The sequence below is a fragment of the Trichechus manatus genome, unplaced genomic scaffold (genome assembly GCF_000243295.1).
Source record: "Trichechus manatus latirostris isolate Lorelei unplaced genomic scaffold, TriManLat1.0 scaffold00030, whole genome shotgun sequence".
In the NCBI taxonomy this organism is placed as follows: domain Eukaryota; kingdom Metazoa; phylum Chordata; class Mammalia; order Sirenia; family Trichechidae; genus Trichechus; species Trichechus manatus.
In genome coordinates, this window is record NW_004443966.1 from 14,339,141 (window position 1) to 14,355,999 (window position 16,859).

Below are 16,859 nucleotides of genomic sequence, written 5' to 3' on the forward strand. Positions count from 1 at the left end.
TTAGTCTGAAAAATAAAATGGAAGATATTCAAAAGAAAGTTCTATGGTTGGCCCAAACTCTACCAACTTTTTGGTGCTTTTTTTTTAAATCTTTTAATGCAGACAGCATACCACTGTGTCTGGCTTTGAGACCGAAAGTATCCAAATGTAGCATTAGGTTCCACACTTTAAAGGAAAAGCTAGTATATCAGGTAACAAAACGGAACCCCCCTCCTCACACCCAGCCATCTAGCAAGTTACCTAGAACGCCTCTTAGAAAATCAGTGGCCTGTTGGGACTCAAAGAAGCCACCCCCAAAAAAATTGTATAAAAAGATTTATTGAAATTTATCAATGACAGACAGACATAGAACTCAAAGTTTGGCTCCTCTGAGGGAGAGGAGAAGAACGGGTGCAGATGTTTTTTATACAGGTGAAACACGGGCTAGGAAATAACACGTCACTTCTACAGCAATCCAGAAGAGGGACGTAAAAGCCAACCTGTACATTCACTAGGAATTTGCAGTCATTTCAGATTTTCACTAGGTAAGAAAATACAATTTTGCATTAGTTTTCCGTGCTTGGGTGTATGAAAAAAAAAAAAAAAAAAAACCCAGCCGACATGCAGCAACGTCTCCTGTACTTAGTTAGGCCCGTAAAAATGTTCTGAGCACAGAAGTACACGTGGAAGAATCCTCTTGTCATTTTGTAAAACAAAGAGTTCTAGTATTTTACAGACCAAGACAGGGCAAGTTTTTTTTTTTTTTCCTTTTAAAGAGGTTGAAGTTTGAGGGTTTGCTTCTTCTCTTTTAATTGTAATCATCAAATTCATTTTACTTATGACTTGTAAGCCTGCTGTTCTCAGCTCTCTAGCTGAAACATCAGTGTAACATCAGAGTCCTCTTTGTACAGCAAAGCCCACCACCATCTGAGCCGGGAGGGGCGGGGGGAGATGGGGATTATCCCCAAACCAGTGCCAAAATACGCCTTTAGGTTACTATTTACAAACCCGAGTGACCGATGCCTCTAGCAGGCCCAAGAAATGCGAAGTCATCTGATCCAGAACAAGCCTTAAGATACAGCCGGTGCTCAGCCTCTCCTGGGCTTCGACTAGTAACCAACGGAGGCCAGCCACGGGCTTCCAACCAACTCACGAGATACGGGAAATACCAGGAAATGTAAGACCTCCAAACCATCCTCTTTGCGAGTAAGGAACAAACGCTCACTCCGTGTGTCCTCAGCGATTGCATTTACAGGGACTGAACCAGACACAGAGAAAAAGTAGGGGAAAGAAAAATAAAGAGTGGCAGTAAAAATAGTATTTTATTCCACCCTCTCCCGCCCCCCTCCCCCTCCCCATAACCCCCAGTACACTTTTCCCCTCTCGTTCCCACAGCAACATTACAATCAGAAAAAAATAAGTCTCGGGGTTGGGGGGCAGCAGGGTTGGGGGAAGGGGGTGCGGGTAAAAACAGTCAAATCACAATCGGAATTTTTCAACATAGGTTATTCCGCTTAGTCATCATCTTCCCCCTCATCTTCAGGCTCTCGTTTTCGCTTCTGACCCCTTTCTTCTTCTGGAAGAGTAAAGAAAAGGCACTGAGATTAAACATGGGTCTTGTCTCTTTAACTTACCCCGCCCGCAGAGAAACCAGGGGACCACACGGGTCTAGGGCTTCTAGGGCTTCGTAACCCGAGGCCTATCATCCCCAGCAAACTAAGGCGGGGTATCTGCAGAGCCAGGGAGGCACCTGGGGCCTCGGGGAGGAGGGAGTGTTCCACCCACTGCTAGGGCTGGCTCTCAGGGCCTAGGCACTCTCAGGCCAACCAAAGGGGCCAGCCTGCCACCACCGAGAGGAAGAACGCCGCCATACCACCAAGATCTTCTTCGTCTTCCTCGTCATCTACTTCCCCGTCGTTATAACCTTCTTCATCCTCCTAAGAGAGAAGACAGACATCAGAACATTAGAAATACTCCCAGGCTAGGGACACGCGGAGGCAGCCACTTTCCCAACACTGAGCTCAAAGAGATAGGGGTCACCCCAGTCTCTCGGAGCCCCAGACCAAGGACCAGCCATCTCAGGATAAACCTAAAGCAGAGGTTCTTAGCTTAGGTTGGATCAAGGACCTCTTGGAGAATCTGCACAAAGCTTTGAACCCCTTCCTCCGGAAGTACCCATATCACATACATGATCAGCAAACAGTACGTTAGGGGGTTCTGCAAACAATATGTTAGGGGGTTGTACATTCTACTTTCGGGTAACTCCCGATCTAAAGCCCCTATAATAATGGCAGTTTAGCAGATTCCCTGCCATATAAAGTAGACCATCCATCAGTCCATCTGTCCTTAATGTAGTTCTGGCTTCTAGGCAAGACTCCAGTTTCAGCAAATCCAGATTCTGAGGGTAAGTCCAACCCTACCCTATCCTACCCAGTACCTACACCATCTTGCAGACTCGGACCACCTGGAGCCGAGGGAAAACCAGTGCTGTTGAGTCTATTCTGATCATGGCAACCTCATGTGTGTCAGAGTAGAATTGTGCCCCATGGATTTTCGATGGCTAATTTTTTGGAATTAGATTGCCTGGCCTTTCTTCCAAGGTGCCTCTGGGTGGACTCGAACCTCCAATCTTTCAGTTAGCAGTCTAGCTATTAAATCATTTGCACCACCGAGGGAAGGGGGTGGATAAATTCAAGGCTCCCTCAAGGACCACATTCCTAACTCCCTTGAGATTCAGCAAGGTGTATGGTTTCATTCTCAACACAGGGCCCTCGTTTTACGCTGCTACTTAAGTTATGGGCTAGTTGAATTTCTGAATATTGAACAATGTTCCTAAAAAGCATCAGGCAGCCCATTGTTTAAAAAGAACTTGGTGACAGACTTCTTTTTGTCTAGGGAAATAGCCTTCTGTAACGTCACCAAACAGTTCCCTAATCAGTCTGTTTGCTAAGGTTCTGTTTTTGTGTATAAACTCTCTTTTACTGGAAGCTGGAAATCTACAGATGGTCAGTGAGATTACAAAGAAAAGTCCCTGCACACTGCAGCTCTTGTGACAGGAAGGGCAAGATGAAAAATCCATTAGCCAACGCGACAGGTTGCCCTGTCCTAGGAGGACTTATTTTTCAGTCTTCATTTTTAAAATACTACAATATTCTTTAGAAGTGAGTCTAGCAGCTTAGACTGAAGAAGAAAAGAAATCCAGCCCAGGAATAGAGAGACACCAAACCCATCTCATCAGCTTTCCTAGTCGCCTTGACCTGCTGCTCCTCCCAGGCCCAGGGTGGGGCGCCTGGGAGATTCTGCCTGAGCGAGTCTGCAGGGCAGGCGGACGTCTCTGCTCTGAATTAAGGGAGACGGGAAACTGGGGGAGAGAGCAGGGATCCCTGGAAGGGGAAACGCCAGCGTGTTGTTGCCGGTGCTGTTGTCATTTTGAATCTCTCCAGGAAGCCCGGTGGGGTAGCTCTACCCTGTCCTGTAGGGTCACTGTGAGGAGGAACTGACTCGATGGCACTCAACAACAATAACCTAACTCTGGCAATTTGCAAACGCCGATTCAGAATTCCGAAAAAGTCACGGAAAATGACTTCGCTATAGAGACTCGGACATCCAAACATAAAACCCAGGACCTTGGAAAAGGATCTGACAGCCTAAAATAGTGAGTGGATGAACACTTACCCGTCAGACAGTCCTTAAGCATTTTACTTTCATTTTATTTTGTCCTATTAACAATCCAGTAAAATAGGGTTGTTAATAGGATAATTATCGTACTGGTGAAGAAACAGGCCCAGAAATGTCAGATACCTTGCCCAAGGACACACAGCTAGCAAGTGGCAGAGCTGGGATTCAGCCCCACAAAGACTGCGCTCTTAACCTCTGTACTGTGTTACCCCTCACAGACATTTCACAGACCTTGTTCAATAATTGTGAACTGGCCAATCTGTTAGGATAGTGTACGACTCCTGATGTATGATTGCCACCATTCACAGGTGACCCATGTCACTGATTTGGGACCCAGCAGTGTTTTACCCTGCAAGCATGTACCACTTCAAGGTAGTGCTGGTCTCTGATTTTCCCTAGCACACTCTTAAGTGCTCAGTGAACAGTCACTGAACTAACACATGAATGCAAAAAAGGCAGGAAATGGGGACACTGATTCTGTACTTCTGTACGAACTCACACAGAAATGAGGGCTGGGCTTACCTGGGCCCCTTCTTTACCTGCCTCCAGAATCCTCTATTCCTCACTCCTAATCCACCCACCTCCCCAGGGCTCGCTGGAAGTCCTGTCTCCCCAAGACCAGTAAAACAGTATGGAATGAAACCATTTCTCTGTCCACAGGGGAGGTGACTTTCCAACCAGGGCTACTGGGCTGATCCCAGAGTCCTTTAGTGGAACTGACTCAGAGACAGCAAGCAGGGGGAGCTTGGGGAGAGAGGAACCCCACCCTGCCCAGCACTAGCTCCTTACCTCCTCCTCTCCACTCACGTCCTCCTCTTCACCTTCCTCCTCCTCCTCCTCGTCCTCCTCGTCTTCTACTACCTGAGCATCTTCATCGTATTCTTCCTCTGTGCAACCAAAATGGGGAGTAAGAACACATCTGGCAGGGAGCTGCTGCTCCCTCACGCCAACACAGGCCCCGGCTGGTGGGACAGGCAGGGGTGGCAGGGTCTTCAGTGTGGGCCTGGGACCCTCCCACACCCACCTAGGCCAAAGTCTGAGTGCTTTAATGCTCACGAAAGCAGTACCAATATGTCATCACACATGTCTGAAAGTGATCCAAGAGACACCCTCCCTGCAAGTTTAACAAAATCCAAGATCCCGTGTGGAAAGCTGAGACAACAGACGAACAAGCTACAGGGCCTGAGCTGACCAGTCAATAAAAAAGAGCACCAGTCCTAACTCCCCACCTTGAAGATGGAAACCTGAGGCATGGAAGTGATTGGCTCAGGGCCACACATCAAATCAGTGGGAGAGCTGGGTCTAGAAATTGGGTCTCAGGACCCATGTGCCCTTTCTGCCATATCACAAGATCCCCGGTAAGGCCAACAGGGTATCTGATTATCTTGCAAAAGACTCCCAACCTAACAAGGAAACACACAAACTCGTGTCTGAAGTAACTGGGCAAGTGTCTCAATTCTCAGCTTTCCCCCGGCCATGAAGACCTGCACGGCTGCAGGCGAGCAGGTGTCGGGGGCAGAGGAGGAGAGGCTCTGTTCTCCTCCCTGAAGGCCCGGCTGTGCCAGCCCTTCTCCCCCACTGCCAGTGCCTGTGGAACATGCTGCCTGCAGCCTCCTTCACTGCCTGGGGCCCCTGGGGCTCCTGAGGCCACACGCCCAAGTCTTAGCCTATGGCCTTGTGGGCTGCAGCCACCAAGGGTGCCACCACCTCTCCAGATCATAACCTCACCTCCACTGGACACCCAGATGGGGAGAGGGGACCCTGAGGCTGCACCCCACCTTCCTCTATCCCCATGCCCACCCCCTTGGAAGACTGTCTAAGTCTATGGTCATATTGCAGAGACAATGTAAAATTCACCCCCTGGGCAGTTTCGGAAAGGGGGAAAAATTGAAGTGAGAATGATTTCAGATAGATGGTTGCCTAAGAAGTTTCTATGCAGCTGAAGACTCTCAGGATGTTTCTCTGGGGCAGGTTAGAAAGTAACAGTAAACAAAGTAGACAGCCCACTCCCCTCCACAGCTTGAAAACAGGTAGGCCGCTAGCTGCCCTCAGCAGCAGGTGGGGGCCCCCCAACAGTCCCGGCCCTCCCTCCAGCACGCACCGTCCTCGTCCTCCTCCTCGTCGTCCAGGCCCTCCACATAGCCCTCGGCATCCGAGTCAGGGGCCTCCTTGTCGTCCCGGTCGTAGCCATCGAGATACGTGAGTTGTGGGAGGAGCTTGAACACGTTTTCTCGGTAGTCGTTCAGGTTGGTTACCTCACAATTGAAAAGGTCTAAGCTCTTGAGGTTTTCTAACTTTTTCTGCAAGTGGGAAAATGAAGTAACAGTGAGCAATTTGTTGGAGGCGGGGTGGGAAGGTCAAAAGCAACCCTGAGAAACCGGTGGGGGTGACGTGAGAACATGTGGAGCCCTCAGGTCTTGCAGGTGACAAGGAACCCCTGGTGTGGCTCTGCTCAGCCCTGTGTGTGCCCGGGCACATCACCCTGGTTTGTGGGCCTCAGTCCTGCATCTGGACAAGGGGACTGGACGTGAGGATCTTTAAAACCTAGCTAATACTTTATTCTGCAATTCAGCTTTTGCCTCAACAGTGACTGGCTTGAAATTAACCCAGGGCTCTCTTACAACGTAAGCCAAGTGCTTTGCTGCTGGTCCCTGTCCTTCCCCTGCGGCCAACGAGCCACAGGGGACCAAGAAGGAGATGTGAACTAACCCTGTATCTAGTAATAACAATCATAGCTAACATTGTACTTTATATGTAGTATAACTCAATTTATCCTCACCACTCCTGTAAGGTAGAACGATTATCAGTCCGTTTGACAGATGAGGAAACACCTGGAGGCACAGGAGTCAGGCAGACCAAGCTGGAACCCGCGCTTCCTCTGCAGTACTGCCCGCCAAGAAGGCAGACCTTTCTACTGTAACTAAGAGGCCTCCGGAGCGGTGGGGAGGGCGGGCCTGGGGGGTCGATTTTGTGATTACAGGAGCCCTGGTGTGCAATGGTTAAGTGTTTGGCTGCTAGTAAAAGGTTAGTAGTTTGAACCCACCCAGCAGCTCCACCGGAAAAAAACCTGGCAATCTGTTTTTGTAAAGCCCGCGGCCTAGAAAACCCTTTGGGGCAGTTCTACTCTGCACACGGAGTCACAATGAACTGAAATTGACTCAATGGCACCTAACAACAACAGGATTAGGTCAAAGCTTTATACCAGATGGGTTATAGCTATATCATCCCTGTTCGATGGCTGAGGAAACTGAAGCCCAGAAAATAAAACAGTCACACGGCTAGCAAGGAACAGAACTGCACCTTGACCTCCCACTCCTTACGTCTACAAGAACCCCCATTCCAGCTCAGCCCTACTCTGACTGGACTGTGCCTGACCAGAAAGGAGAGCTGCTGGCCCTCAGGGTCAACGCTGGGAGTCAGGGTTGCTCTCTTCAGGATCTCATGATGGAGACCTGGCTCATTCTCAGCAGAGGGGTCAAGGGTAACACTCAACTAACAGCAGCTTCCCATCCCTGATAAACACGTAGAAGCTGGGTGGGGGGCAACAGAAGAGGGTCTCTAATCTTTAGTGGTGACTGAATCATTGTATAGGGATTTGATATACTCAGTCTCCATACCTCGCCCCCAAAACATAACACACACAAAACTTCAAAGATTTCTCCTTTCCCTATGAAATCAAGACTTCTCAGTGGATACGAACAGTTTTGCTTCCTTCTAGATCAGCGGAAAATCTGAAAAGCAGCTCTGTGGGAAGCACATTATTTAGTTGACCCCAAGCCACAGATGGACAAGTAAAGTTTGACCTTGGGAGAGAAATGCCAGCTCCCTGTTCTGCTACCTTTGCCCCATCAGCCAGCCCCTTGAGCTTCCACAGAGAGCAAGGAGTGTTTTTAAGGCAACAACCCTGCAAACCCACACCCAAACAACTGAGGGGGTGCTCCCAACCTCCACCCTATATACCCAGAAAAGGGAAGCATAAGCAGACTAAACAAGAAGTCCTCATGGTCTTTCCCCAATCCTAAGTGCATGGTTTATAAGGCGATTCTTATATGTAAATTTACAATAGTGTGTTTCAATGTACTTACTTAATGTTAGAATTTAAAAAAAAAAATAAAAAGGCTGTACTTAAAATCAAGGAAGCACAGTAATTCAGACCCTGGTCGTGTAGACATTGCTATTCTGACCAGCACTTGCCCCTTTCTGGTTCATCAGTAAGGTTTAGGGTGTGCTCAGCTCTCCAAGGAGGAGCAGGAGATGTAAACTGTCCAGCTCTCTGCAGCCGTGGCCAAGTCACACCAAAGACCAGTGACCAGGGGTCATTCTTCTCTCTGCCATGTAAAGGAAGGCCTGCAGGAGGCTCCCGTACCACACAGGTGTCTGCCACCCCAGGTCCTTGTCATCCAGAGGTTGTGTTGGGGTGGGCCTACGCCCATCAATTCAGAGTCACCAGCCTCAGATCAAGTGACCCAAGGAAAAATGGGTGTCTGCTAAGACATGGGGCCGGCTTAATCCTTGGATATTTGCTCCCTCCTCACCCCCAGGGAGGAGCGAGAGCTTATGCTAAGCCTGAAGAAACCATAGCTCAGCTTCCCCAAGTTAAGCAGAAACTGTGAAGGGAAAAGCATGAGACCAGAAACTGAGACCAGGGTCCTTACCCCACCTTCCCCACCTTCCCAGTGACTGCCCGTTTTGACTATTCGACTCCGTCATGCCATTCCACTTCTATGGGCCTTGGTTTCTCTATCGACAAAAAAATAGTAGCTTCAAGTGCATCTCACAGAACAATAATGAGAATCAAAGTAAGATAAATAGTAGTATTCCCTGATACCAGTTCCTCCCCACCCCTCATCCCCTACAGAGAAGGGAGGATTCAAATGACTTACCAGTGGCTCTATTGTGCTGAGGTCTTTAATTTTGTTGCCACTTAAGTTTAGATGTGTGAGGTTCGGACACTTTTCTGCCAATACTTCCAGGCCCCCTGAGATTCTGTTATCGCTTAGTTCAAGCTAAACAAGGCAGGGAGGGAAAAAGCAGAAGAAACAGCTCTTACAATCAGGCTCGGCTCAGAGCGCCCGGCTCTCCCCAGACAGAGCGGGAAGGGAAAGTCGTCTCAGAGACTTAACCGGCATGTCAGTGCAGGCACTTGGTTTTACCTGCAATTATGCTCCCTAAGCACCAGGTAATAAGCCCTTCCTCCTCACCCCCCACCCCAACACTCACACTCACACACACTCTCTCTCTCTATACTCGTATTTACCTTCTTAAGTTTGTTTAACTTTGGTAAGTTTGCGACTGAGGTGAGGCCTACGTTGATTGTACTTAAGAACTCCAGTTCTTCAAATTCATCTGTGAGGCCTTCGATTTTACCTTCAATCGACCGACAGTTGTCCAGAACAAGCTCTTTCACCTGGGAAGGGAAGGAGACATGAATGGAAGTGCGGAATGGGGGCTGGGGCCAGGGAAGGTGTTAGAGGGCCTTCTTGGACGACAGAGAGATGGACCAGGAAGCAGTCCAGGTGACACTGGACTGAAACATGTCAGTTCTGGCTCTTCCGGACCACTGGACTGCCAACGATCAAAGGCTAGATTCACGCACCCTGGTCTTCCTGTCTTTAGCAATACTGAGGGAAGGGCAGGGCTGGGGTAAGCAGAGCTGCAGAACCAGGAGCCACTCCAGACAGGGACTTGGCTGGACGAATCCAATGAGCCCTGCTGCCACAGGTAGGCAGGCAACAGTGGTGTCATTTCAACCCTACTGCCACATTCTCCCGAAAGCCCATTAAAAGGAAAACCCCCAGCCCCACAGCTCCCTGCCAGCATGAGCCATAGTGCTGTTCAGGGCCCTCGGGGCCTAGGACTCACCATTCCATCACATCTCCCCAGCCGAGCGCCCCAGCATGACTCCAGCCTACTTGCTGTCCTCAGCCCCCACCTTCCTTTCACCTCGAGGGTGGGACCCTCTGCTTGCTGATGGTTCCCGAGACGCACACATACACTTGCTCTCGCTGGCTCTGGTGGTCAGAGCCTGCCCACCTGGGGGCTGGCGCTCGGCACTGTGGTCACCCACTTGGCCTGCCCCACGGCAGGGGCAGCAGACGAGGGACCCCTCTGATTCTCCATTCTCTAGACCAGCGCTGCTCAACAGAGTGGCCACGTGGCTACTGAGCACTTGAAATGTGGCAAGTGCACCTGAGGAACTCACCTGTAAATGGGAGTTAATTTTAATTAACGGAAATGTGAAGAGCCACATGTGGCTACCATGTTGGACTGCGCGGCTGCACTTTGCTTTTCAGGGTCCTGGATATAGATGTGCGAGAGAAAACAGAAACCCATAACCCCAGGATGGGCCCATAAGGAAACGCTGAGGTTGGGAAAGTCCAAAAGTCTATCTTTGGAGGCACCTCTGTCCCCCGTCTACCCTCCCCCCTCCCCCAACTCCCTGGAGGCAGTTTTGCCCTTTGTCTACCTCTCTTCTTCTCTTAAACCCAAAATTTGGATCCTATATCCTTTATTTCTAATGAGGCGGAAAGAACCAATAGAAAGCTATGCTGTCATTAGGTTGTTAAAAGGTTAAAAGTTCCAGGCTCCAGGAAAGACGAATAAAGACAAGCTGGGGAAGACTAATCAAGTCTCAGGCATGAAGTGACCCAGCGGAGTCAGCAAGAGAGATGAGGGTGCCTGCTCCTTCAGGCAGATGGCCCAGAGTTAGCCATTCCTGCCTGCAGAGCAGTCCGGCCGCCTGCAAAGCCTGGTCTGGAAGGCCCCTGAGAGGTGATCCCTCCTGCTGTGCCTAGTGCTTGAGACCCCCTACAATGCCCGGCCCAGAGTCCCTTCAGCCCAGAACACAGCCATCCCCACCTGCCCCCTACCTGCCGCCCTCTAGGAAACTCTTTCTGTTGTTGACTAGATACGCTGCCTCCCTGGGAATTCCACATAAAGGTCCTGATTTCTCACCAATGGGAGAAGAAGTGATGGGAACAGGATCCACACACACCAGGCTGCCCCCTCATCCCCCTTCCACATGAGTCCACTCCTGACAGCAAGGCAGAGCCGGGGTGCTCTGGGTACATCTGGATCTCAGAGCCCCGCAGCTACCCTGCTTTCATCCTTTCCTAGTGGATAGAGGCATACGGCTCCGCCTAAGACAAGACAGCAGCAATCTGCAGGTTCCGTCGGGCACAGCCCAGAGAGGAGGCAAGCAGGGGCACGACAGCTCCCTCCCAGAGCTAAGGAGCTCTCAGCCTAGGCACTGGCCACCAGTGCCCACCTTGCCGCTGGCTCTGAGATGGGAGAAGGTAAGTCCCTCTCCATCCCCTCAGCCCCCAGTAGAAGCCAGGTGGCCAGGTCAAGCCAACTTCTCAAGGACACTGACAAGAGTGCCTGGGAATAAATGCTGTAGGCCTTCTGCCCTAAGGCTGGGAAGCAGTGTGGAGTCAGGCAGCCAGGCCTTAGGGGACCAGAGCAAATGCTGGAGATTAACTGCACTGGGGGAGGGGAAGCAGCGCCTTCATTTGCAGTAAACACTAGAAATCACGAGGTCCACAGTCTTCTTTAGCAATTGGTTCCCTTGGAAGGCCCGGGGAATTCTTTAAGCTCCACCAAAGAAAGACAAATATGAGAAGGGATTCCAGTCCACCCTCAAAGACTTCAGACATGTGCTTTTTCTAGGTGGATCAAGGGCTTCTCCTTTTAGTCCTTAGCCACGGAGAGAGGAGGGCCTCAGTGAGGAGGGAGGGGCTGCTGGGGCATCAAGGGAATTCTGCCCGGAAGTCGGCCTCTTTCCTGGAGAGGCTCAATGTTGCCTGCCACCCCTGCCGGCAGCCTTGGGGACTTCAGGCTGAGGACATTGCTGGGGGCAGACTGCCTAGGAAGTCTACAGACAGACAGTTGACCAGGCCAGTCCCCAGCTCCCAATACCACATCTAAACTGGTGGCCACCCCCGGGGGCAATAAGCAAGCCACTACTACTACTACTACTACTACTACTTTTCATTGATAATAGTCACTGGATCTTTCTGGAGCCCTTGTCATGAACCAGGGACACTCTAAGTCCCTCACACATACTACCACATTTGGTTCTCACAACCACCCCATGGAGTATTTATTATGGGGCATTCTCCCTGTTAAAAACCCTAGGACAAAGTCATACAGAAAGGTGTCTACTGGACCGAGCTGGGCAGTGTCGGCTGTAAGATGAAGAGGGCGCCCAGACAGCTTCTCCAACATTCCCAAATGGAGGAGCCAAGCTCCCCCAGACCCCCAGCTCAATTCTACAAGTTCCCTTGACCCTAGCTGCTCCCCTGTAGCCCTTCTTTTAACTGTCACACTAGCCAGTTGGGTGCCACTCCCAGCAGACCCTACCCTGGTTACACTTCCTCAGTAACCAACGCACAGAGCCTAGGCAAGCCCTGGCTGAGATGAAGCTGCACCAGGCAGCAGCAATCCCGACTGGGCCACGGCCTCCCTCTTCCCTAAGCCGCCCTTGGGAAACCCTGTGGTTTCTCTGACCCACCAAGGTGGCTGTTAACGGTCTGGGTGGTGGGGTCTCTGGAATCCCCACTGTTTCTGCATTTCCTTCCTGGTGATGCAGCACTGTCTGGGGCAAGATCAAAGATGAGATGGCTCAGGCAGGGCTGAGATCTGGAGGTTGCTGATATCACCAAAAAGCCCAAACCTAGCGGGGGGAAAGCCCACTGCTTCTTGGGCACAGCAAGGCAGGGTAGGGTGGTGCCTTCCGCGGGGGACTGCCCAGGAGGTGAAAACAGACCAAACAAGACAAAGCAGCCACACCAACCTGACAGCTCCCCTGTGGAGTCATTCAGTCCATCCCCCTGCCTCCACGGAGGGCTACAACTGCTCAGAGCTCCACAAAGGGCTGGATGAGCCAATAAGCTTACCAGATCATCTGTAGTGAAGTTGTTCACTGAGTAAGCACAAGTAAGCCCATGCTTACCCTGCTTACTGGTCATCCGTCCCTGTCAGGGATTGTAAATTTGAAAAGAGGCTTTGGTTCTGCAGGAAGGTGTTGTGGGGCTGGGAGAGAGACAGATGCCAGCCATACCTAGAAGGAAAATCTCTGACGTGGTGAAAAGATGTAGAATTGTTCACTACAGATGATCTGGTAAGCACGGTGCTTACCTTGCCTACTGGATAATCCGCCCCTGGCAGGGTAGGCTAGCACGTTTCAAAGCCTCCAACCATTTGACTCTAAACCCCGCTGCAATTTCAACCCACTTCTCATCTCTGCTTGGCAGCTGCTCTCTGAAACTCGCCAATGCAAAGAGAACACCACTTCTACATCCAGGGTGTGTTCTGCTTAAAAAGGACAGAAAAAAAAAAAAAAAAACAAAACCCCAAAACTAAGGTCTATTTCCCCTGCCAAGTCCTGGGTGTGAGCTAAGCGCAAAGTTAAAATTAAACTGAAAACTTGTACTTTGGGTTTAGACGCTCTCAAAATTCCACTGGCTGTTTAAAAATACCAGAATGTGGTTACTTTCTCTGGTTCAACAACTGGAATTACTCTGCTTGTATAAGCTTTGCAGCCCCCGAAGCCAAACCTTCACAGGATGGCAAGCTTCTTTTCTCCAGTGTTAATGCCCAAGGGGAGCCCTTCTATTCATTTAGCCCCAAGAGGTGTTGGTGGGGAGGCACTGGAGCTTCCAAGAAGTCAGAGAGCAGGGAAGGGAGGGTGGAAGACCCCTCCTGCATTTCCTGAAAAACTTGTCCCCAAAGCCAGACAGCATCAGTTCTTCTCGCCAATGGGAGCTGAAACGTCCATTATAGACACGAACACATTATTACTTTAAGGAACGACCACTGCTTGTTTCAAAACTGAAATCTTGTCCTTAAAAATGTCTCAAATTTGACCTTTCCTCTCCATTCCCAACACTGCAGCCCTGGTCTCTGTCACCTCAAGCCTGCTTTTGCCTCCAAACAGGGTTCTGTGACTGTGGGGACGAACACGGCCAGGAGACAGCCTGGACTACAGGACACAGACCTTGACTTGGGGTCCAAAGACCCAACTGGTTGAATGTTCCTAGGCTCCATCCCCGAGGTCTCAGGCTTCTGCTTCTGCAGAAAGGGGATGATAATAGCTGTTTAACCTATAAAGTACAAACTCCATCCTAGAAAACATTCCTAGTTTCCCACTGCCTCCAGAGAAAAGTCAAGTTCCTAAGCATGACCTCCGAGGCCCTCCATTCTTGACCTCCTATCTCATTACTCCCCACCTCTCACCTTTACCACAAATCTAGCTCAAGCCCCCTCCCCAGGAAACTAGGGGCCTTCCCGCACCCAGCTCTGAGCATCCTGGGGCCCCGAGGGCAGCCGCTGTATGAATCATTTAATCGTGTATTAAGCACCCGCTCCGCCTAGAGGTCAGGGACTGTCCTCCGTAATCAGCCTAGCGGGCAGCTGGACACCAGAGCAACTGCTTAATAAATGTCCTGTTGATGGTGCCAAGCCCACCACTCGGAGCTGGGGAGCTGGGAACGCAGATGTGAGTCACACCATTGTGAAATTTCTATGTAACTGGTCGAATAAGTGTCGAATGAACCCTGCCTTTCACAGACAACAATAACTTTTTTTAGGTGTTTATTTTCTGCCTCCAACTCAAGAATAGCCCCTGGGGGGCGGGGGGCAGGTCAATTATGCACACTCTCCCAGCCCCCGCCACCCCTACCGGAACCAGTGCCTGCACACAACAGCCCCAGAGAAACACCCCCTCCACAGACGGCGCTCCTTCAATGTTGTTCACCTGGGCCAATGCGGAGGGCACACTGGCCACTGCCAGCCAAGGCTGGGATCCTTGCCAGCAAGAGGCGCAGTGGAGGGCTTGGGCGGTGGGGGGACAACGGCCCGATAAACAGCCCCAGTCTAATGTGGCAGGTAGCAGGACTGAGGTTGGGACAGAGTGCATTCCTCCACACCTCCGCCACAGATGCGATGGGCATGCTAAGGGGGATGAAAAGGGGCCCAGAAAGACCAAGGAGGAGGATGCACTAGATTAAAGCCAGCACTGGCTACATGATCTACGTCGCCTGTGCAAACTGAAAATGGGGGCCACTTGCTCAAAAATTATTAAGAATTTCCAGACGATGACAGCAGAACATTAAGCCAAGCACAGGGCCCTGAGCGACTGCACAGGCCACACGCCCGTGAAGGCCACCCTGATTTAAATGGCCAGCTTAGGTCTGAAATGGGGCCCTCTGAAGGAAGAGCTCAGAGAAGAAAGCTCAGCCTGAGAACTGCTGTTTATTTTCCCAGCACTTCCTGAGGACAGCAGGCTGTCTCTGCAGTTAGACAGACCAGGTGCAAATCTAAACTCTCTAGTTACTAGCTCTGTGACTTCGGACAAGGCAGCTCACCTCTCTGAGCTCCAGTTTCCTCCAACGACAATACTCCTCATTTCCTAGGGCTGGAATAAATGAAAGCACATACTTAAGAGTGTCCCCAGCTTGGAAGAAGCCACTTGACTTCCCCTTCATCCACACCTTCACTGAGTAGGAAGGAGAGGGAGGCCAGCAGATCCCAGTCACCTAAATTGCCTGCGAGGCTTCCTTATGAAAACACGAGGCCTCTGAACTGAGGCCTCTGAACTGGGGCGGAAAACCAAGCCAGCGTGCCTGAAGCATACCTCCTCAACTACAGATCAGCTGAGGGCTGTGTTTTCGCACTGTTTGCTTGCTGTTTCTTTTCCCACTAACGGAGAACCTTGGTTTTCTTTTCCTTCTCTAAGCAAGAATTCAATAAATATTTGTAGCTCTGGTTTCAAACCTGTAAGTTCCTGACTAATTTAGTTTTCAAGTTCCAGTCTTTGCACAGAAGACTCAAATCAAATTGACCCCGTGTTTTTCAGTGCTCGTGGGTTTTAAATAGGTCAGCTTTTAAATGGGCCATCCCCTGTTGCAGATTCATTTCTAGCTACAGGGCCAAGCTGTTTGAGACACCAAGGCAGAGGAGACAAAGGCTTCCCCTCAGGTGTTACACAGGAGTGATAGATGCTAGTGATTCTGTCATTTTAACCGTAAAATCTATGGGTTTTGCCTCAACAGACAAGTGTGGCAAAACCTGTAAGAACCAGTCATGTTCCACAGGGGGGGAAAGGCAAGGATCCGGGAGAAGAGCTGGGTATTTCAAAAGCTGGCAGGGCCTTGGAGATCATCTAGGCCTGTGGCTTTGTGACCACAACTCACAGCAAGAAATCCATTTTACCCCTCGGCTCAGTGCATGCACAATTCTGTGTGTGTACAGGTATACACAACTGAAACAAAACTTAAATCCTTACCATCATTCTTCTGCATTACTTTTTTTGATCATTCTTAATGTGACCTATAGTTTGCAAGAAGGTCCCTCGGTGGCACAAATGGTTTGCGCTCACTACTAACCTAAAACTCGGCCGTTTGAACCTACCCAAGGTGCTGCATAAGAAAGGCCTGGCAATCTGCTTCTTTAAAGATTACAGCCAAGAAACCCTATGGAGCAGTTCTTCTCTGCAATGCATGGGATCGCCGTGAGTCAGAACTGACTTGATGGCAACGGGTTTGGTATATTGTTTGTTTGTTTTATAGTCTGCAAAACATCAGTCTACTTTAGCACTTTTTTTTTTGGAGGAAGCAGCTAGGTCCAGAGTTGGGCCTAGCCCAGGAACCCCGAGCTGGGTGATTTTTCTCCACACCATACCACCAACCTGGATCAGAAATCAGCCCCAAAGGATGACCATGGATTAACCGAGCTTTCAAGTTTCTGCAAACCTCCAGTACCTAACACTCGGGATTCTACACCTCTCAAAGATCTTTTAATATCTTAACTAGGAGCAGGGTCCCACGTTACATTAAAAACAAATTTAAAAAACCTCTCCAAGGAGCTCGTGTCCCTGAATGTTTTTGTTTTCTACAATAGCGCTCTGAAAGCCCGGCACGGAGCACATGGCGGCAGGAACGGGGTGACGCCATCCCTTATTATTTCAGCGGAGAGGCGCTGCAACAGCGGTAATTAAGCTGTCTGCCAGGGCCGGGGTATCGGCTAGCCGCCGGGCTGGGGGAGGGCCAGGAGGGATGCATTAACATAAACTCTGTAACTCGTCCCAAGCTGCCCAGAACCTGCTTCCTACCTCCTCCCACAGGTGTGGGGAGGACTTGGTTTCTGCCTGGCCGAGGCAGAGGAGCTGGTTCTACAGCACAGCTTCCTCCTGCCAAGGGCAG

The 16,859-nt window shown here is 50.3% G+C and overlaps 1 protein-coding gene across 1 annotated transcript in view; it reads right to left on the reverse strand.

The window, feature by feature from the left end:
* Nucleotides 1-300: 300 nt before the first annotated feature.
* Nucleotides 301-16,859, reverse strand: part of ANP32A (acidic nuclear phosphoprotein 32 family member A) — a 41,240-nt gene continuing 24,681 nt past the window's right edge. Inside the window, exons 2-7 of the mRNA XM_004374697.3 lie at nt 8,915-9,064; nt 8,541-8,663; nt 5,759-5,957; nt 4,447-4,544; nt 1,853-1,916; nt 301-1,555 (exon numbers count right to left, since the gene is read on the reverse strand). Of these exons, the coding sequence (XP_004374754.1) occupies nt 1,494-1,555; nt 1,853-1,916; nt 4,447-4,544; nt 5,759-5,957; nt 8,541-8,663; nt 8,915-9,064 (696 nt within the window). The 3' untranslated portion in view covers nt 301-1,493. The remainder of the gene's footprint in view (nt 1,556-1,852; nt 1,917-4,446; nt 4,545-5,758; nt 5,958-8,540; nt 8,664-8,914; nt 9,065-16,859) is intronic.